Below are 21983 nucleotides of genomic sequence, written 5' to 3'. Positions count from 1 at the left end.
TAGTGTGGACGTGTTCATTGTTGAGCTTGGGAATTGCATTCTGTTGGCAAAAAGCGAATATAATTTCCCAGGTCTTTAAAATGTACATTAACCAGCCAGTTAGGTAGAGCTTGAAGATGCTAGCACTATCAATTTTTAGATAAATAATGATATTCTTCGGATGGGAGGAGGGAAGGGAATCCACATACTCAGTTCTGAGCTGTTTTCTATTATCCTGAGTAGAAAGCAAATACTGTATTTGCTTGGATGGGCTCATGTATTGGTCAAGCCAGCGCTTGACCCCATTTCCCTGGGTTAAAAACCACACCAATAAAAGTTCGCTTCTTAGGGATTGCAGCATTTCTTTGGAAGAATTTTGGCAAAACACATTCTTTCAGAAAGCATTCCTAGGAAACATCAAAGGTTCCAATGTGTCTGTGTCTTTTACAAAATGTTTGAAAATGGTTTAAAAATTATCCTGAAGTGGAATACAGCCTAAATATCTATTTCCTCAGTTAGAAATGTAGACCTGGAAAAATAAGAATAATAAATTGTACTGCTAAATCTAAATGATGACAGCCCATAGTGGTGTTTAAGTATAATCTTTATTGTCATTGTACTTAAATACAACGAAATTGGTTAGGGCTAGTTGTTGGTGGTTAATGAGTTTCTTTGGAAGGTAGTATGTACACACACGGTAAGGACAGTCAAATGGGACCAGTAAGATGAGTATAATCTTCTGTAAAAGATTATAAGATTTCCAAAGATTTATAAAAGACTTATTTTGGGTACCAAAACAACTTTAAAGGAAAAAAAGCAAGTGGTGTTTACAGCATGCAGCAAGGTCATCTTTTCTCATGTGTCATCCATCTTTTCCAAGTACCACACTAAAGTAGTATGTGAAAAATAATTTTGTTATGTAAAATTGAAGCCTTGCCTTTTCTGCTTGTATGTTTTTTTTTCTGTTGAACTAATCTGTTCTTTAAAATAATTTGAAGCAAGTTGTGCATTCTCCCTCCACGTTCCAGACACTACTGAACTATTAAGGCCAGTTGCTCCCTTTGGTAACCATTGTTTCTAATGGTAGCTAAGCTTTTTTCTAGCTTTTTCATGCTACGATGTTTCCGATTATCTCAAGTTTAAGTACTATTCCCCTCAGAAGTCTTGAGCTGCCTCCTTGGAGAGGACCCGCTAGGCATAATTTAGTGTGGAGAGAACAAGCTAGTCATGTTGATCTTCCATAACATTGCCTTTTTTTTCACAGGAAAAGTGCTGAGGGCCAAAATATAAAAACCCAAGAAAAAGCAAAATACAGTACAGAACTTAGACAGGATAAAACTAGATGTTTTAAAAGTGAGATGGATGGCATATCAAGTTAATAATAAATATATTTCTTAACGAGTTTGTTGAAAACAGTACCATGTGTCCAGCTCTTAAGGTCAGCTACTCCTCGCACAAGAATTTCCTACAAATTCTTTGCTCAACTCTCTTTTTAAGTGATCTTGGAATTGATACTCTAAGGTGACTTAGAAGGCTTAGAAGACAGATGATAATTTTGACAGTTGAAGTTGCTTAACCACACAACAATGTAGTGTAATGGCCCTAGCACTTTCACAACTTCAGGTAGGTGGAGATTTGATCCTCGTGATACAACAGCCAATTGGAGGCTCAAACACTGTACGGGATCGCCTTAAGACAGGATAGTTCGCACCACAAACACAGGGAGGCTAAATATTCTCTTAGAATCTGCAAGGAGCAGAATTGTGTCCACTGATAAAGAGGTAACCAAGGAAATATACCTGGAGTAGGAGGTGTCCTCATGGTTAATATCCTGATTAATCTTTGGGCATAATTTTGTTTCCTTCCATAGAGGTATCACTCGTGCGAGAAATAAAAGTGGGATCAAAAATAAGATTCGTATAAAGGATCTGGGTCAGCAGTTAAGATGACAGCAAGCTGGTTTGCTTTTGCCCAAAGTCCATTTATAGACTTCCTCTACCAGGAAAGCCATTATATCTGCCTTAAAACTACATAATAACCTCCCCACCCCAGTCACTATAACAGCGAGATGGGTGGCATATAAAAATGAATAAATAATCTACAGGGAACAAACAGGTAGCTACTTCCAAGCATAAAGCATGCTATTATTACCTGTCGCTCAATTATCTTCCCCCTGCAGTAAACATACTGTTTCCTTACTACAGGTAGGATTGCTTATAATAGGGATTCTACACATATTTACTCATGGTTTGCTACAAAAGCTATACCATGAAAACAAGCTTGCTAAAACCACAGTGATTAGGCCACCTAACAGATTTAAGCCCAAACTGAACATCATAACCATGTCATGTGAGGTAGGCTAGTATCATAAAACCCATCTTGTATGCAGGATGGATTTGAGGTTGATGTACTGTGTGGTAGGGTAGTATCTTAGCATGCTGTGGGAATTCTCAAGCATCCTTGGGATTTGATCTAGAGATGACCGTCTGCAGCATTATTGAAACCTTTATGGAACTAAAATAATACTTAGGTGAAGCTCATCTGTATGTCTGCAAGAAAATTAACCCAGGGTTGATACGTTTTTCTCTGGTATGTTTTGATACAAATGGTCAAAAGTTAGAATTTCATCACAGAATTAGGTAAACAGGAAATAAAGGGCCACATTTTACTTTCAGTCAAGGAGGAAGGAAATGTAAGATCTCGATTCTCTAGAAAGTCAGTTTCAATAACAAATCACCTGACTGCAAAGGCTAAAATGTAAATAACAAGACTGAGGTAAAAACATGGTGTATGCTTACTCCTTTTTGCACTACGTGTTCTGGGTAATGGTGTGGATTTTTTTAGAAAACTATTGATTTTTTTAAAGTACAGCAATAGAGGGGAGTTCACCTTGATACAATGGCCTCCAATCAAATCTGTTGTGTATGTAGGCACATGTTGAAGGAACATCCTTAGTACATACTGGTATTGATCAAAATCCTGTTGCTCCAGGGGTGAGCAAGCCAATGAATTACTATGTAATATCAGAAGGCTAAATCCATCCAATTTGCTAATTACTATGTATTAATTTGTCAACAAAGAAGTCAATCTTTATCCTGCAGCAAAGGAGATTTTAAATAACCTGGGAAAATGTTGATGATACAAAAACCTGGATATCTGTTTAATTTTTCTTTGTGTTATGTATTATATATTGCTTACTTGTAATTCAAATGGTAACAATGTTAGTATCTGTATAACATTGGAGGATGAATTCAGTATGTACAATAAAGAGAAAATGGAGGAAAAGGGCTTGGACCTTGACATTTCAAAGACCTTGCTGTAAATATTTTTCTCTCCTAGAACTACCTAAAAACATCCATTCTCTTGATCCACATACATTTCATCTATGTTGTTAGTTGAGATGTCATGTCCAACCCATCGCGACCCCATGGACAATGTTCCTCCAGGCCTTCCTTTTCTCTACCATCCTCTGGAGTCCATTTAAGCTCACGCCTAGTGCTTCAGCGACTCCATCCAGCCACCTCATTCTCTGTTGTCCCCTTCTTTTGCTCCCAGTCTTTCCCAGCATGAGGCTCTTCTCCAGTGAGTCCTTCGTTCTCATTAGGTGGCCAAAGTATTTGAGGTTCATTTTCAAGATCTGGCCTTCTAAAGAGAGTCAGGGTTGATCTCCTCTAGGACTGACCAGTTTGATTGTTTTGCAGTCCAAGAGACTCGCAGGAGTCTTCTCCAGCACCATAGTTCAAAGGCCTCAATTCTTTGGCGCTCTGTCTTTCTTATATCACAATATCACAACCATACATTGCAACTGGGAAAGCCATAGTCTTGACTATACACACTTTTGTTGGCAGGGTGATGTCTCTGCTTTTTAGTATACTGTCTAGTTTTGCCTTAGCTTTCCTCCCCAGGAGCAAGCATCTTTTAATTTCTTGGCTGTAGTCCCCATCTGCGGTGATCTTATTTGCCAGGAATTGAGAGGGCCGGATATCTTCTCAATTCTATGAATAGAATGAATATCTATGAATAGAGTGCAAATACAGCCATGTATTTCCTTCACATCATTGGGGTTGGCAGGTCATCGCAATAGATTTTTATGTCATCAAAAACATCATTTTTGAAACCTATTTTCTTTGCGGAAAATACATTTGATACAAGCTCACTGCTATGTGAATCACAATAGGTGCTTTGTACACGAGACTACTTAAGAAATGCTTTGAATTTCCCTGGGATTTCTAACTCCTGTTTTTAAGATCAAACCAAATTGCAACTGAAAAAGACTTTAAGAAACATTTCTGCCATATGTAAAAAAATAAAAAAAAAATAAACCAGGTTATTTCCTATTGCTATCTGGGAAGCATCTTGAGGGTGACTGTGGGGAAACTACTGTAGGTAGTGTGGCCCTAATGGAGTATGACAAAATAAAAACCCTGGGAACTGCCTTGGGCTGAACCCTATTGGACCTAGGATAAAACTAAAACTCCTACAGGACTCTAGAATCAAAGGAGGGTTTGGCCTTCCAGATTGGGAGGGTTTGGCATCCTACTATCAGGCAGCAGCTATAACATGGCTTAAAGAGTGGATAGTTCACAAAAATAAAAGAATATTGACAATAGAAGGACATGATTTACAGCTGGTCTGGCACACGTTTATCTGGGAGGGAAAGAACAAAGCCCATAAATACTTTCAGAGACACCAAGTGAGAGACGCCTTATTAAAGATTTGGATGAAAATTAAAAGAAAATTCTATACTAAAATTCCTAGGTGGATATCAACCATGGAAGCAATGATTTACCCCAACGTAATAAATTTGCACAGGATACTGACTTACAAAGAATTATTGGATGGGCAAAGAAAACTAAAATCAAATCATGAGTTAAAATTGCAGGGAATTGAAATAGACTGGTGGCTGTACATACAGATTCAAATAAGATACAAAAAGGATTTAGAACAGTACGGATTTCAAAATGAACAACAAGAATTGGACAAAATAGTAACAGGGACAGAAGAAAAAATGATCACAAAAATGTATAATTGTCTTTTAAAATTCAAAATGGAGGAGGAAACTGAAGGAAACAATGGTAATTTGGGCTAAAAATTTGGGGTATAACATAGAATTGAAGCTTTGGGAAAAATTGTGGGGGAGAAATTATAAATTGATGTTGTTGGCCGTATATAAGGGAAATATCTACAAAATGTTTTATAGGTGGCATTTAGCCTCAGCGAGATTGGCCAAAATGTTCCCCAACAGACCTCCAAATTGTTGGAAATGTAACCATGAACAAGGGACCTTCTACCACATGTGGTGGACTTGTCCCAAAGCTAAGGAATTATGGACAAAAATTCAAAATGGCTGGAGGAAGAAACGGAACAAAAAATTGACATGAAGCCTGAGCTGTTTCTTCTGGGAATAATAAAAGGAAATATAAGCAAAGAAATTCAATATATTACGCTTCATATAATTAACACAGTCAGAATCTCATTCCAAAACTGGAAACAAAAAACCATCCCCTCGAACGCAGGGATCATAAAAAAGGTGCTAGAATGCACGGAAATGAATAAATTAATGATGAAACTAAGGGATAGAGAGGAAACAGAATATTATAAGGTATGGAATATGTGGTATAATTGGCTCAAAAAGAGATGTAAAATTAATGCATAATGATTATATAGAAAATATAACAAAAGCAAATGGTATATATTTACAAAAGTAAATTTATATATGTATATATTATTAAAATAATCATGAAACAAGGAGGTATATGTATGAAACAATAGGCTTTAGAATGAAAAATTAGAAATTATAAAGTTGTAAAAATATAATTGTGGTTTTAATGTTTAAAAATGCTGAATAAAAATGAATTTAAAAAAAACCATCATTTTTGAAACCTATTTTCTTTGTGGAAGATACATTTGATACAAGTTCACTGCTATGTGAATCACAGTAGGTGTTTTGTACAGGAGACTACTTAAGAAATGCTTTGAATTTCCCTGGGATTTCTAACTCCTGTTTTTAAGATCAAACCAAATTACAATTGAAAAAGAGTTTAAGAAGCATTTCTGCCATGTGTAAAAACCTTGGGGTCGAAGTAGCTTCCTACTTCGATTATGGCTATAGCAGCCCATTACATTTTCCATTCTTCACTGAGATTCCCTTCAGATGTTTGAATACTACCGTGTTTCCCTGAAAATAAGACAGGGTCTTATTTTCTTTTTATCCCCGAAATAAGCGCTTGGCCTTATTTTTGGGGAGGTCGTATTGTTTTTGAGGTACAGGAGGCGGCGAGTGTGGTCACCTCATGGCTGCTGCTGCATTGCAATATTTTCAGGGAGAGCTTATTTTAGCGCATGCGCTCAAAAGGGCAATTGGGCTTATTATCTGGGGAGGTCTTATTTTCAGGGTGTGAGGGGAAACTTATAGGGGTTTGATTTACCCACGTTTAGTATAAGATTTTAAGATAATAATAGGCCTCTAATACAATGCTATATTAAAAGAGTCAGCTAAAATGACCTTCTAATGGTAATCAGACATTTGTAATCTGCTGCGCTAGCACAACTTCTAATATGCATTTGCTAAGCAATGAATTTCAGAAGCTATTTCTAAGAAAGAAGGTGTACCATTTGCTACTTTCAGTTCCTTAATGGTAGGAGACTTACGTGTACACACCAGTACATAATGTCTGGTATTCTGACCCCCCTCGTCCCACACCAACACACTCCGAGCCAAAGATACTTTACGGAATTTATTAACAGACAGACAGGTCCTTGGCAGCAAACCGGCACAGATAAGCCTTGGCAGCAATCCAGCCTGCCAAGCTCACAATACTGTTCTCCCACATTAGTTCATGCGTTGACTTCTGCAAAAGGGGCGTGTGCATAAGCATTCCTTTTATAGTCTGGAGAGGAGCCTAATTACCAGCAGCTGAGTGCAATTACCTCCTGTAACTGCGCAACTGTTCCTTACGCCTATCAGCTCTTTGGTGCTGGGCATTCAGGAACAACTCACTGCTGACGTCCGGATCACACTCCCTTGTCTCCTCCCCACTGGTCCAAGGCTCAGGTGCCTCCTGGTGGCCAACCAGCCTCTCTGCGCCCTGCTCAGAGTCAGAACCCTGTCCAGGGTCCTCCACATCCTCCAGAGCCGAATCATAGGGCCCCTCACTGTCGGAGTCTGGTGGCAGCTCCAATGGCTCCTGCTGGGCCACAACAGTCTGGCATTCAGTATGAGGGTATAAGGAAGTAAATTGTAAAATGCAGACAAAAGTATAAAATATGCATGTTTGGAAGAAATCATGGCCACTGATCATAGCTATTCCTCGCTGGATTGAGCTACTGTCTCTGGGCGTTATTGCAGTAAGTTGTTGATGTAAGTAAAGACGGCAATCATGTTCTGCATTTTAAAGAAAAAATGTTATATTGTGTTACTGTTTCCATTTTAATTGGAATTTACTTTATGACAAGATTCGTTTTATGACAGGGGAAATAGGGTAATACTTATTTAACCCAAGGCAACTTAGTCAATAAGGAGGATGTCTATGGAGATTCTCAAGTCATCCAGGTCATGGTTGCCCCAAAGATGCTTTTTCAAGAGGCAACTAGAGTTTCTGGTTTTTCTTTGAAGACGTTTTGCTTCTCATCCAAGGAGCTTCTTCATCTCTGATTGTATGGTGGGGAACGGAAGGATTCTGCCTCTTGAAAAAGCACGTTTGGGACCAATGGGAATTGCAAAGCAGACCCAGAAGGGTGGCTCTGCCTATCCGTTGGAACTTAAGACTACTGTCAAGTTAGGAGTCTCTCATGATAAGGGGACAATTGAAAGGATTGCTGGGATCTCCCCCCCCCACCCCCACATTGGACTAGCTTCCATATAGTGGACTCCTATAACCAAAAATCATGGAGTTGGAAAGCAAGGATCATTTAATCCAACCTTCTGCAATTCACAAGAAAGTGTATTAGATTCTTGAGAGGGGACTGTCCTATTTTCTTCAAAAGCTGCAGACATGGGCAATCCACAATCTCTATAGGCAAATACATTTTCCCTGTCAGTTTCTCCCAATTGAAGGGAGGGGGAAAAGCATCCCTTGAGGTGGAATGCTGAATATTGAGAGCTTCGTTTGCTTTCTCCATAAATTCATTGTGGGGAACTAAAAACAATACCGCACCAAAAAGTGCAGCTTGAAGATAGTCCTCCACTTACATCAGTTCGCTTAGGGACCGTTCCAAGTTACAACAGCACTCAAGAAGCGAATTATCTGAGCTTGTAGGCTGGTTTCTAAACGTTTTGTTACCAGGCTAGGTAACATCTTCAGTGGAGTTTGCCAACCACAGACAGCATTGACCTTTAATCAACTCATGCAAATTCCCCTCTCCACTCACACACACACCAGTTCACCTCCCAACGACCCTGACCTGAGGTAATCTCTTTATCACAAGGCCCATCACAAGACCCACAGATGACTCAAAGCTGACTCATCACAAGACCTTGTTGTGGCCTGCCAGTGGCAGAGCTGGCAGCAGATTCGAACAGTGAGGAGGTTGGGGAGGAACATGGGTCAGTCCTGGAGTCTGGGGAAGGCTCTGATGAGGGCTCTGCGTCGGGGCCAGAGCGATAAGCCAGTTATCAGCTGCCTCCAGAGTCGGACATCAGTGAGGCCGAAGAACAGCTGGAGCCTGTTTCCAGTATGCGCATGCGCAGAGTTGCCAGACGAAGGGAACAGCTAAAGAACAGGGGTCAACTTGATAGTAAGGCCACAGGTGGACGATGAATGGCCCCTCCCAGAGGAAATAAAAGAGGAGCGAAAAGGGAGTGGAGTTTGCAGGAGACAATTAGTTTGCTTAATTGGATCGTAACTCTTCGAGACTCCTTGCCAACTTTTGCAGATATTGACCTGGCAGCTCTCCAAGCCAGATAAGGTCTGTGACTGTAAATCCTCCCTTGAAAGACCTTACTGGATGTGAGTGAGCAGAATTCACAGTAAATTGATAAAAGGGGTTTTTGTTGGGACAAGGAGTTTGCTGCATGCTCTTGGGCAGCCTAGGTCAGAACAATACACATGACACCAATTCTGGGAGTGTTAGGGTTACAGATATTCGCCACTATAGCAAAAGTGACTTATGACCATTTTTCACACTTATGACCGTTCGAGCATTCTCATGGTCAAAATTCAGACGCTTGGCAATTGATTCATATTTATGATGGTCGCTGTGTCCCGGGGTTATGTGATCACCTTGTGCAACCTTCTGACAAGCAAAGTCAATGGGGAAGCCAGATTCAATACAGCAACAACCGTGTTACTAACCTAACAATGGCAGTGATTCACTTAACAACTGTGGCAAGAAAGGCCATAAAATGGGAGCCAAACTCAATTAACTGTCTTGCTTAGCAACAAAAATGTTGGGCTCCATGGTGGTTGTAAGTCGAGGACCACCTGAATTGACCAAACTATTAAAAAAAAAACCAGGGAACTCCATGCAGAAAAGTGACGGCCACATTTTAATTTATTAAGTGTACATGTTGTATTCCTAAAAATAGTGGAAGGAAAGGAGAGAGATTTGTTAAGTGAGAGTAGTCTTCCAAGATGTCTGCTCGGGATGGGGTGGGGGAGGCATGATGGGACACCCACCCAACTCATCACCTTCTGAGATGTTCACTTCCATACGGGTGGGAGAGAAAGGGAAGAAGAGTTTAAAATATCATCAGTTTTTAATTCCTTGCGTACGTTCAGATCTGTCCCTCCGTGTCACATAAATAATAACGCCCTGCTTTTTGAGAAGGCGGAGCTTCCACTGGAAAAATGGAAACCAGGCTGTGCATGTTCTGGTGACTCCCGCTTCTCACGGCCTCATTCTTTTGGTCGGTTGACCAGGACTTCACCCAAGGCTTCCAGCACTTCACGCTTGTAATCTTCAAAGTCACCATCGATCTGATTGACCGTCTGGTCCTCCACCACCCACATATGGCAGTTGGTCTCTGTGATAAGCCGAGCATCATGACTGACAATGATCACCGCTGGAAAAGACAGATGGGTTAAATAAGATCTCCAAACCCCATTAAAAAAAGTTTCTTCTTTGCACTCAAGAGCTGTCCAGAGATTGCCATTTGGGATTCAACATGAGCCAACCATCTGCAAAGGGTTTACTAAAGCAGAGACATGCAAACTGCTGATTTTTCTCCCAAATTAGCTCCCCCAAGCTTATTTAACTGTTTATAAAAAGCAATTATTTCTTAAGACATCAAATATCCTAGGTTGAGGGTGCAAAAAAAAAAAAAATGCAGCCCATCAACATTTCTTCAGTGGCCACCAGAAAGAGCAAGTCTAAATTTCTGCTTGTTTACTTTTATTTCCCTTGGGGGAATGAATGGTTAACATAAGTACTTGAGGAATCACCAAGAATCCTCAGAACCCCTCAAAATGTGAAGTCTTCACCATGCTTATTTTGGGGGTGCTGCCTTCCTGATCTACAGCAAAGCCCCATGTGGCTGGGCATTGCTGCTTCAATTGTGTTCATGTACAAATTATTCAACACTGTATTAGTTCTGGCATTCATAGGGATGTGACCATTACAATACAATACAATAGCAGAGTTGGAAGGGACCTTAGAGGTCTTCTAGTCCAGCCCCCTGCCTAGGCAGGAAACCCTATACCATTTCAGACAAATGGATATCCAACATCTTCTTAAAGACTTCCAGTGTTGGAGCATTCACAACTTCTGGAGGCAAGTTGTTCCACTGATTAATTGTTCTAACTGTCAGGAAATTTCTCCTCAGTTCTAAGTTGCTTCTCTCTTTGATTAGCTTCCACCCATTGCTTCTTGTTATACACTCAGGTGCCTTGGAGAATAGTTTGCCTCCCTCTTCTTTGTGGCAACCCCTGATATATTGGAACATTGCTATCATGTCTTCCTTAGTCCTTCTTTTCATTAAACTAGACATACACAGTTCCTGCAACCGTTCTTCATGTTTTAGTCTCCAGTCCCCTAATCATCTTTGTTGTTCTTCTCTGCACTCTTTCTAGAGTCTCCACATCTTTTCTACATCGTGGTGACGAAAACTGAATGCAGTATTCCAAGTGTGGCCTTACCAAGGTATTATAAAGTGGTATTAACACTTCACGTTATCTTGATTCTATTCCCCTGTTTATGCAGCCTAGAACTGTGTTGGCTTTTTTAGCAGCTGCTGTACAATGAAACCAGAAACTTATCATTCTTAGGTACTAAGATGGTGGCCTTCATTTTCAGTCTTTCCCATCCTGCCAAGTGATAGGGCAAAGCAAAGTTGATTTACAATAACAAAGGCAAGATATGCGACAGGATAGAACCGTGATGGAGAACCTATGGCACACATGCCACAGGTGGCATACGGAGCCCTCTCAGCGGACACACAAGCCATCAACCTAGCTCAGCTCCACTGCACATGTGTGCGTGCCTCCTGCCGGCCAGCTGATTTTTGGATCTCTGCCAATCATACGTGGGGGGGTGGACGGATGTGGGAGATGTGTGCACATGTGAGACAGGTTGCATGCATATGTACAGGATCTCGTGCAAATGCGGGAGACACGTGTGCGTGTGGTCGTGGAAGCATGCTCAAGGGTGAGCGCGGGAGTGTGTGGCGCGCTTCCCCCGCAGCTCATTTTTCCCAGGAGTCTGCAGGGAGGTCTGCTAGACCCAAAACGGGGTGATGTGTGTGTGTGTCGCACAAGCATGTGGAGGGAGCAGGGCATGCAGTGGGGAACACGTGCATGCGCAGGGGGCAAGGCATGCAGAGGGTGTCACACGTGCATTGCATTATGGGTGAGGGCCTTGCGCTTTCGTCACACGACGATAACAAGGTTAGCAATCATTGGGATAGGAGAAACCCAATGTCACTGTAGGAACGCCTGGTCCCTACTTTCCGGTACCACCTTTCAAATTTGTAAGGACAGCATAGCGGTAAGAAGAGCAAGCAGAGGGGTATTTATCATGTATTATTACCCCTAGAATTAAGAGCCAACAAGCTTTCGCTCACCTCCTTTATATTCATTGATAGCATCTCCCAAGGCATCGATTGATTCAATATCCAAGTTATTCGTAGGTTCATCCTAGGGGAAAGGGAATGGAGAGACATTTAAGGACTCTTGGCTTCTCTTCAGCTTCCACAATGGGATAATGGTGTTGATATCCTATGAAACATGCTGGTGCAGAAGGAGACAAGGCAACAATTTGGGTTTGTGGGGGGAAAATACCACAGACTTCAATATAGTTAGGTAAGCTCCCTGTTGGGAGAGCGAGTACGTTCAGAGAAGCGTTGTGAGAGTGTTGTTGGAGAACACACAAACCAGCATACAGAGACCCTGCAGTTTAAGTAGGCTTTTACTTTTGTGGAAATAGAGGTATCAGAGTCCATCAAACTCTCCAAGTTCTCCAACACAATTCTTATAACGCTTCGCTGAACGTACTCGCTCTCCCAACGGGGAGCTTATTTAACACTGGTTATGGACCCAGAGTATACCAGATGTAGCTAAAGGAGGGTTGGTGTTGATACGCAATACCGTATACAGACAGCTGTTTATTGTAGTGATTGTTACTATCCTGGAGAAAATGGCAAGTGACCATCAACAAGCCTATCGATGATAACCCAGTTGGATGGAACAAACTATGTTTCCTGGTGTATGAAATGCAGTCTACTCCTGCATAGGGAAGGTTTATGGGATGCTGTACAGAATGCACTGGATGTAACTGCTTGGAATCCAGATAACAATGATGATGCCAAGAAGATAGATTTTCAGCGATGCAACGAACGGGTGTTGTGTATTATTGGTCTAACACTGAATGTAATTTCTAATGTTAGATTTTCCACCTTACCAGAGGGAGCCCCCTTGTGGAGTACTGTGGAGCTGTTACCATGGCCACTCCACTGCGCTGTACATTTTACGGCAGTACAGTAGAAGCCATTTTAAGGCACAACAGGCTGCATCTTAACAGAACACCCCTCCCCCGAGGGGTGTTAGGGGTGTCTTACCCCCACAATATTTTTCTCCAACTGTGTACCAAATTTGGTTGAAATTGCTCAAGACATTCCAGAGTTATGCTGGAACACACACACACACACACACACACACACACACACACAGACAGACAGACAGACACACACATTTTAATATATATAGATTGTAGATAAACTCACCAGAATAAGGACATCAGGCTCTCTGCAAGCCAATTCAGCAAATACTACGCGAGCTTTTTGTCCCCCTGGTAATGGGAAAAAAAACCAAAGGAGAGAAAGGAGGAATTAGAATTAGAAAAACATGCTTGCTTCCCCAAAACTGATGCAGACAGCATTAAGAACCCACCAAGTCCCCTTTGAAGGCTATCAGGCCTGCAGCCATCTTTTCTTTTGGATCTTTGGCCTGCCACATTTTCTATTCTTCTACTATGCATTTTCTATTGTGGGAAAACGGAAGCGGGGGGGATGATAGGGAGTCACATACTATGTAGCCATAACAAAATTCTTTCTAGGAAGCCAAGGTCATCCTTTGTCTTTACACGTCTGCGCCTGACCAGAATTGGATGGGTGGAACTGCCAGCATGATAGTAGACGATTGGACCTTGTGATGGACTTGTGGGTGTGGGGGGAAGATCTTGAACTTTCAACTAGGTGGGGAAAACAGGGAATCTTTCAGATTCAGGTTTTCCCAGTTGTGCCAACATGGCTCTCTTCATCAATTGGAACGTTGAGCAATACTTTGCCTTTGATTCTGATTTCCTTTTGGATGCTATTTGGAACCCTGACATCAGCATTGGCCTATCTTTCTACAGCTATACAGTCTTATGTCTTGCTCAAGACACAGATGGACTGTTAAATCACTAAAACTCCAGCACTTAGTGCACCTCCCGGTGTGATTAGCTACAACTTTAATTATCCAACACATTTGAAACATGCCAAGGTGGAGAAAGCTATGCTAGCAGCCCCCGTCCTTCCTTGTGACGCCCTCGGCCCACCATCGCCCTTCCCTTCTCCCAAGAAATGTGTCCCATACCAGACAGCTTGCAAATCTGGATGGTGTGGGCATGACTCTCGAGACCAAACCGCCCTAAACATTTACGGGCATCTTGATAAGGCAGGTTGAAATTGCGCTGAAGATATTCAGTGGCTGTTTCCTGCATGTTCAACTGATCGGCATATTGCTGGTTGAAGAAGCCAACTTTCTACCAGGAGAGAGAGAGAGAGAGAGAGAAAAGAAAAGAGAAAACTTGAGTGAAACTTCTCTCAAACGTCCACCGAAGCTTAACTGACACCATCCACACCTGCCACAGCTGGCACTGCAGGGGTGCCTTCTGTGATTCTGCTTCTGAAACCTACTCCATCTCTCTTTCAACCAATTCATTTTGGCCAAGGTTACAGCTGGCGGAAGCCTTCCTAATTTCCTGGACTAAAACTTCCATCAGCCCTTGTCGCTGGCTCATGTTGGCTGGGATGATATGAAATGGAATCTAAACCATCAGGCAGGAAATAACCAGGTTGCCTAGTTCTAGTTGGTTCCACCACAAAACCGCGGTAGACAAAAGCGCGCTCGACGAAAGCGCGTGACGTCATCACAGCGCGACGAAAACATCGCGCTGTGAGCGATAAATGTAAAATTAAAGCGAAAACCTTACCCTAACCCCCCCAAACCTAACCCTAAACCTAACCCTAACCCTTAACCTAACCCTAAACCTAACCCTTAACCTAACCCTAAACCTAACGCTAACCCTTAACCTAACGCTAAACGTAACCCTAACCCTTAACCTAACGCTAAACCTAACCCTAACCCTTAACCTAACCCTAACCTTAACCCTTACCTTTATGTGAATCGGCTTGCTTTAATTTTATTTTTATTTCAATTTTTAATTTTTTTCGTCGCGCTGTGATGACGTCACGTACGCGCTTTTGTCGACCGCGCTTTTGTCGACCGCGGTTTTAACGGGTCACGGTTCTAGTTTAGCGCATGATGCTGTCCTGAAATCAGTCTCCAAATTGTGTGATGATATTTTACTCTAAGTCTCAACTGCCATGTTGAGCAAATGAAGAAGCAGGTGCATGCAGCCATACCAGCACGTTTTCCCCAAAATAAGACCCTGTCTTATCTTTTTTTGCCACCAAAAACGGCAACAAGTCTTATTTTTGGGAGAAGGGGAAGCATGTCGTCCACTGACTCACCACACCTGCGCACTTCGACCCTGGCCTCTTTTTCGCTATCAGAGGCCTTCAAGAATTTCTTCGTCTGGCAAGGTCAGCAAGGCTTTCCTAAAGGCCTCCGTAGCTGACAACAGAGCTCCGGATCGATCCAGAGCTCTGTTATCGGCTACAGAGGCCCCCAGGAAAGCCTTTCCAGCTGCAGAAGAAGAATTGGGCCGAGGTGTGAGAGGCCTGTCTGCAACTGCCCGTAGTAGGGCAGCTCCCCCACCAGCTTAATTTTTACCTGTGCACCCTGGAGTGGGTGAGGTCTTAATTAGGGCTTATTTTGGGGGTAGAGCTTATATTGGGTGCACGTGTAAAAATCAAGCTAGGTGTCAGGCCTGCAGTCAGATTGGACCATGTGATGGACTTGTGGGTGTGGGGGCAAGATCATGAACTTTCAACTGGGTGGAAAACCCAGGAAGCTTTCAGATTCGGGTTTTCCACAGATTGTACCAACATGTCTCTCTTTATTAAATTGGAACTTCGATGAAAGCAATGCCTTGAACTCTGATTTAATTCTGGATTTGGAACGCTGACACTAGGACTTACTTTCTGAGTCGATCGTATTTTTGGGGAAATATGGTAATACAACGAAAGACCAAAAGGTGTACTGGATATCCTGCAAGCAAACTATCCCCTCTCCAAGCAGAGTACACCAACACAAAGCTACAACTGCCATGTGTGCACCGCTTCCTATGACCAAAGACTTCCTACCCTGACTGCAAGCTCTGCTTTCCACTCCAATACAACCCCTATCCCCTCATTGTACACTGCCTTCCCACCACATTCCAATTGAGATTTCAGCCATACTTACTAGCCTGTGGTTTTTCCTCATTTCTCCTCTGGTCTGAAAAGATGATAAGGAAAAGAAAACAGGAGGTTAGCATTGCATTGGTTCTCTTCCCTTGCAGTCCCATCAGATTAAAAGAGAAGTCATTTTTCTTCCTAAAATCATCCCCCAATAGTCACTTTCACTCATCTAGGACTCGGTCAAAAGGGGCCCCAAACAGAGAAAAGGAAATTCAGGAGGACAATCCACACCAAGAGAAGCCAAAGTTTGAACAGATGGTACTTACCGCTGTAAGCTTCCCGGTTAACAGCAATAGGAGTGTACTTTTCCCCACCCCATTGGGGCCCACGATACAGACTGAGAGGCAGGAAAAAGGGGAAGAGAAGGGATTGTCATTAGTAACAAGATGGTGCCAGGCAGGCAAAGTTTTTAAGAATCTGACTCCCCCCTCCCCGCCATCTTTCAATACAGGTAGTCCTCGAATGATGATCATTCGTTTAGAGGTTTAGAGGTTTATTAACATTTATAGGCCGCCCTTTTCCCTGAGGGGACTCAGGGCGGCTTACATAAAATCAAGGGAAGGATATACAAACAGTAACGCAGACAAACATAGAATAAAATAATGAGCAACATTCATTCATCATTCGGGAGGGGCAATTATCTTTGTCCCCAGGCCTGATGGGCTAGCCAGTTCTTAAGGGCTATGCGGAAGGCCTGGACGGTGGTGAGAGTACGAATCTCCACGGGGAGATCGTTCCAAAGGGTCGGAGCTACTACTGAGAAGGCTCTCCTCCTTGTAATTGCCAGCCGGCACTGGCTGGCAGATGGAACTCGGAGGAGGCCCAATCTATGAGATCTAATTGGTCGCAGGGAGGTAATTGGCAGAAGGCGGTCTCTCAAGTACGCAGACCCACTACCATGGAGGGCTTTATGGGTGACTAATAGCACCTTGAAGCGCACCCGGAGATCAACAGGTAGCCATCGCAGCTCGCGGAGGATAGGTGTTATGTGGGTGAACCGAGGTGCACCCACGATCACTCGCGCGGCCGCGTTCTGGACTAGCTGAAGTCGCCGGATGCTCTTCAAGGGCAGCCCCATGTAGAGCACATTGCAGTATTCCAGCCTAGAGGTCACAAGGGCCCGAGTGACTGTTGTGAGAGCCTCCCGATTCAGGTAGGGTCGCAACTGGCGCACCAGGCGAACCTGGGCAAATGCCTCCCTGGGCAAATTCGAAGTTACAGCTGCGCTGAAAAAAGTAACTTATGGCCATTTTTCACACTTACGACTGTTGATGCACCCCCGTGGTCACGTGATCAAATTTCAGATGCTTGACCACTGTCTGATATTTAGAACAGAATAGAATAGAATAACAGAATTGGAAGGGACCTTGGAGGTCTTCTAGTCCAACCCCCTGCTTAGGCAGGAAACCCTACACCACTTCAGACAAATGGTTGTCCAGCCTCTTCTTAAAAACTTCCAGTGTTGGAGCATTCACAACTTCTGGAGGCAAGCTGTTCCACTGATTCATTGTTCTAACTGTCAGGAAATTTCTCCTTAGTTCTAAATTGCTTCTCTTGATTAGTTTCCACCCACTGCTTCTTGTCCTACCCTCAGGTGCTTTGGAGAATAGCTTGATTCCCTCTTCTCTGTGGCAACCCCTGAGATATTGGAACACTGCTATCATGTCTCCTCTAGGCCTTCTTTTCATCAAACTAGATATACCCAGTTCCTGCAACTATTCTTCATATGTTTTAGCCTCCAGTCCCCTAATCATCATGGCATTTACATCGTTGCATATTTATGATGGTTGAAGTGTCCCCAGGTCATCTGATCTCCCTTTGTGACCTTTTGACAAGCAAATTCAAAGGGGAAGCCAGATTCACTTAACAACTGGGTTACTAACTAAACAACTGCACTGATTCACTGTACAATTGTGGGAGGAAAGGTCATAAAATGGGACAAACTTGCTTAGCAACTATCTTGTTCAGCAATGGAAATTTTGGGCTCCCTTGTGGTGGCTAAGTTGAGGACTAAATCAAAAGCAGGAGCTAAAAGTGACTTTTCCCAGCTGCAGCACTTTAAAAAATTTTTAAAAGGAGAAACTCCTGGTGAGGAATTTCCCCTCAGAAACCAAGAAACACAAATGATAACCGTGTGCAGAAGTCTGTCAGCACCAAAACTTTACCGTCTCTCCTTCCCCGTCACTTACTTCGCGATTCCATGTCAATTCCAAAGTCCAAATTTTTGAAAAGGGGCTTCTGTCCTTCGTAACTGAAGTCCACGGCTAAAAGAGAAGCAAAGAGATAAGGATCAAAAGGGGGAAAAAATGTTTTTTCCCGACAACACAAAAGTAAAGTTTAGATAGAACAACAACCAGGAACAGCCAGTCTGGAAAAAAAACCAGTTCTTAGCCCAGCTGGTTAAAATAGCAGAGCTTCGATTGAACAATTTGAATTTGAAATGAGGTTGTTGGAGGTTTTTTTAGCTCACCCTTCCTCGTCCCACTTTTGATCCTGAGTTTTGGACTGAGAGTCTCAAGGCAAAGGATTACGATTTGCTTTGAACCAACCCACAGATTGTATACAAGCTGCCTTGGGAGCCCTATTCTTAGCACAGGGGTCAGCAACCTTAAAACGCTCAAAGAGCCACAAAGGTCCTAAGTGAAAGCCCACCTTTCAATTCTGGAGCCAACCGGAAGTCCGGTTCCCCCCACCATAGTCTCCTCCTAGCAACTGTCATTACTTGCGACAATAATAAGCAGGCTCCATTATGATCGTAAGTTGGGGACTAACTATATGCTCATCTTAATGACAGAATCCTTGGTACATGCAGACACTCTCGTTATCGCTCCAGTTTTCTAGCACTGGGGAAGCTAAGAGACAGCGTAAATTTCCCCAATTATTTCTCCACCCGTTAGCCATCCATGGGCAAAATCCTATCCTGGCCATCTGGGATCAGCAAAAACTAAGGCAGGAACTTAAATCACATGGCTGCTGGGTATAAGGGCTCAACTTTCTCTCCTGAAGATGCCTCAGTCAGAGCAAAGGACACTGGGAATTGTAGTTTAACAACAGCCAGAAATTAAACTTCCGTCTCTCTCTCCTCAAATGCTTGAAGGAGGAGGAAACAGAGTTCAGAACAACTGATAAGAGATCCCCCCCCCCCCAAGAAAACCACTCACTCTTCTTCAGGCTCCTAATCTTTCCCCTGCACCCTTCCTTTATAATTTGCCCTGCAAAAGGAGAAGCCCTACCGTGAAGGCCCAGAATGGGTGGGGCAAGAGGCGGTGGGTTAGGAAAGGTGAATTTCACGGTGTATTCCTTGGGCCGTTTCAGGAGCTCGGGGGCCTCGTTGGATTCCTCATCCGGGTTCTTCTTGCGACATTTCTGCTGCTTCCGCGTCAGGGCCTCCTTGGTCTGCTTTTCCTGGAACAAGCAAGACAGGTTACAAGGGGAACAGGCTGTCCTTTTCTTTTGGGGCACGGAGGGGAGACGGATGGGCAACAGGAACATGTTTTTCAAAAATTTGAATTTTTTTTTAAGTGCTGGAAACCGTGGCAGGGATTGACGGCACCAAACGGGCAAGACTCAGACAGATTTCTGACAGTGGGAATTAGCTCTTCTCATGGATGATCTCAGATCACTATCCAACAGGCAAAAACCTGGATGGCCTACAGCAGGGGTGTCAAACTCGATTTTATTGAGGGCCGCATCAGGGTTGTGTTTGATCTCAGGTGGCCGGGGTAGAAGTGGGCATGGCTAGCTTGATGTCACTTGTTTTGGGGGTGCCTGTGATGGCCTCCTGCAACCCTCTGCCAGCAAAAACGGAGCTTGGGGAGGGGGGGGGGGGTTCTGTTTTTATATGTATGTTATGTTTATTATACTTGTATGCCGCCCTATTCCCGAGGGACTCAGGGCGGCTAACAAACGAGTGGGGAAGGGGGAGATACAAAAAACAAACAAGACAAAAAACAAGATACAAAAAAACAGATTAAAAGCTACACAACAATCACAGCAATTCAAGTGGGGCTGGGAACTCATCAGCCCCAGGCCTGCTGGAACAGCCAGGTCTTAATGGCTTTACAGAAAGCCTGAAGGGTGGTGAGGGTCCGAATCTCCACGGGGAGATCGTTCCAGAGGGCCGGAGCAGCCACAGAGAAGGCCCTCCCCCGAGGGGTCGACAGTCGCTAGCAGATGGTATTCGGAGGAGGCCTAATCTGTGGGATCTAATTGGTCGTAGGGAGGTAATTGGCAGGAGGCGGTTTTTGCTGTCCGAAGCACCGTGGGCTTGTTCTTCACTGTTTCTAGAGCGGCCACATGGGCCAGATATAAGCATCCTGTGGGCCGGATCAAAAGCATAGTCATGGTTTCAGCTAATGACAGTCCCCCCTCATTTAATGACAGGGTTGCCAGTCCGAATTGTTGTCACTGAAAAAGGAACAACCTTTGTTATGGTTTTGATGCGGGATGGTATTCACTTACTTTCCCTACTGGTTCGCAAAAGTGAGTGCACACGGACGCACGCTTCGCTCGCATGTGCCCTATCCACCCATGTGTTCGGGCTTCCGGGCATGCGCTTTGGCTTGAAAACGTGTCTAAATAGGACAGCATAGAACCAGGGCAGGACCCGTGATTTCCATTACCAGTTCGAGTGAACCGGTCCGAATCGGCTGAATACCACCTCTGGTTTTGATATTTAGGGAGGAAGCAAAATTCTGCCGTGTTTAGGACTACAGATTTAATTCAGCATAACTGTCCTGCTTCCTCAAAAAAGTCACTTCAGCTAAGAGGAATCCCAGAGAAAACAGTAATTGCACAACATTTCTCAGCCAGCAATCCCTCTACCTTGGCACAGCTAGATACTTACTGCCTGCTTTGTCGATTTCCCCCCGGCCTTCAGGTCTTTAAGCTTCTTCTCTTGCTTCTCGTACTGTTTGAGCAGCTCTTTCTGTTTCTGTTGATACATCTTCTTGAAAGTCACTGCCAGGGAACGTGACAAAATAACAATCCTGAGGTAAGCCAATTTCTCAATCCCCATCCTGATGCACAGCTTGGTATCACCGAACAAGGGAAGAGGCAGATGTCTCACAAATGAAGGTGAATATACGTGTCCAAGGTCATTGTTACAGGATCCAATCTGCGTCAGTCACTGGGACCAGAGGTTTCGTCTTCTAAGCTTTTGGTCTCATGCTGGAGCCCATCTTCAGGGTACTTCTCTCTAGCAGAGTGTTTGCTTTGGGGTATTCTGTGTGTGACATTTATATGGTGCCTGTTGTCCCAAAGGTTTTTTTTTCAGGAGGCAACTGGACTTTGTTTTTTCTTTTGAAGATGTTTCGCTTTTCATCCAAGAAGCTTCTTCAGTTCTGACAGGATAGTGGAGAATAATTCCTTGCAGAGAGCTGGTAATTTGCTGGACACAGATAAACCTTCAAGTGCTTCAGCAACCCTCTAAAAGAATGCAACTTACCAGCTGTCTGCAAGGAATATAACTCCTTCTATACCCCACTATCCTGTCAGAGCTGAAGAAGCTTCTTGGATGAGAAGCAAAACGTCTTCAAAAGAAAAAAACAAGTCCAGTTGCCTCCTGAAAAAAAAGAACGCCTTTGGTATAACCATGACCTGGATGACTGAGAATCTCTACAGACTATGGTGCCTGTTGTATGTGGCTTTATAGATGTTGATTGAGGTGTTGATGGCTGGCTAATAAGTTGTTGGCTGTTGTTTCCTTGTTCTGCCAAGCCCTCACCGCCTAAGCACTTGACAAGTTGGTGGTAAATCAGCACTCCCGTTGACACTCTGCTATAAAGAAATTCCGAGGATGAGCTCCCCGTACAAGTCTGAAAGCTTGGAAGACTAAATCTCTGACCCCGGTGAGATCGGATTCTCCAGGCAGATTTCTACTTGTTAATTGACAATGGCCCCGATTCTGCAGTAACACAAGTAAAGCTGCCATTAAAGAATAAAAAAAAACACAGAGCCATCCACCAGAATCAAGGAGAAAAGACAAATGCTTAAAATAAAAGAA

General features: G+C 43.4%; 1 protein-coding gene across 2 annotated transcripts in view; it reads right to left on the bottom strand.

Annotated features, from left to right (window-relative positions):
• Positions 1 to 9453: 9453 nt before the first annotated feature.
• The window catches only part of ABCF1 (ATP binding cassette subfamily F member 1), a 47025-nt gene continuing 34495 nt past the window's right edge, over positions 9454 to 21983 (bottom strand). For both annotated transcript variants that reach the window (XM_087708563.1, XM_087708564.1), the window contains exons 20-28: positions 20826 to 20938; positions 19213 to 19384; positions 18169 to 18243; positions 16246 to 16316; positions 15984 to 16016; positions 13989 to 14157; positions 13136 to 13200; positions 11978 to 12050; positions 9454 to 9982 (exon numbers count right to left, since the gene is read on the bottom strand). In XM_087708563.1, the coding sequence (XP_087564689.1) occupies positions 9816 to 9982; positions 11978 to 12050; positions 13136 to 13200; positions 13989 to 14157; positions 15984 to 16016; positions 16246 to 16316; positions 18169 to 18243; positions 19213 to 19384; positions 20826 to 20938 (938 nt within the window). In that variant the 3' untranslated portion in view covers positions 9454 to 9815. The remainder of the gene's footprint in view (positions 9983 to 11977; positions 12051 to 13135; positions 13201 to 13988; positions 14158 to 15983; positions 16017 to 16245; positions 16317 to 18168; positions 18244 to 19212; positions 19385 to 20825; positions 20939 to 21983) is intronic.

The sequence above is a fragment of the Thamnophis sirtalis genome, unplaced genomic scaffold, assembly GCF_051295495.1.
Source record: "Thamnophis sirtalis isolate CommonGarterSnake01/CBP01778 unplaced genomic scaffold, rThaSir2_p1.2 scaffold_3, whole genome shotgun sequence".
NCBI classification, from domain to species: domain Eukaryota; kingdom Metazoa; phylum Chordata; class Lepidosauria; order Squamata; family Natricidae; genus Thamnophis; species Thamnophis sirtalis.
Note: the sequence above shows the minus strand (reverse complement) of the source record. Positions and strands in the feature narration are given on the sequence as shown.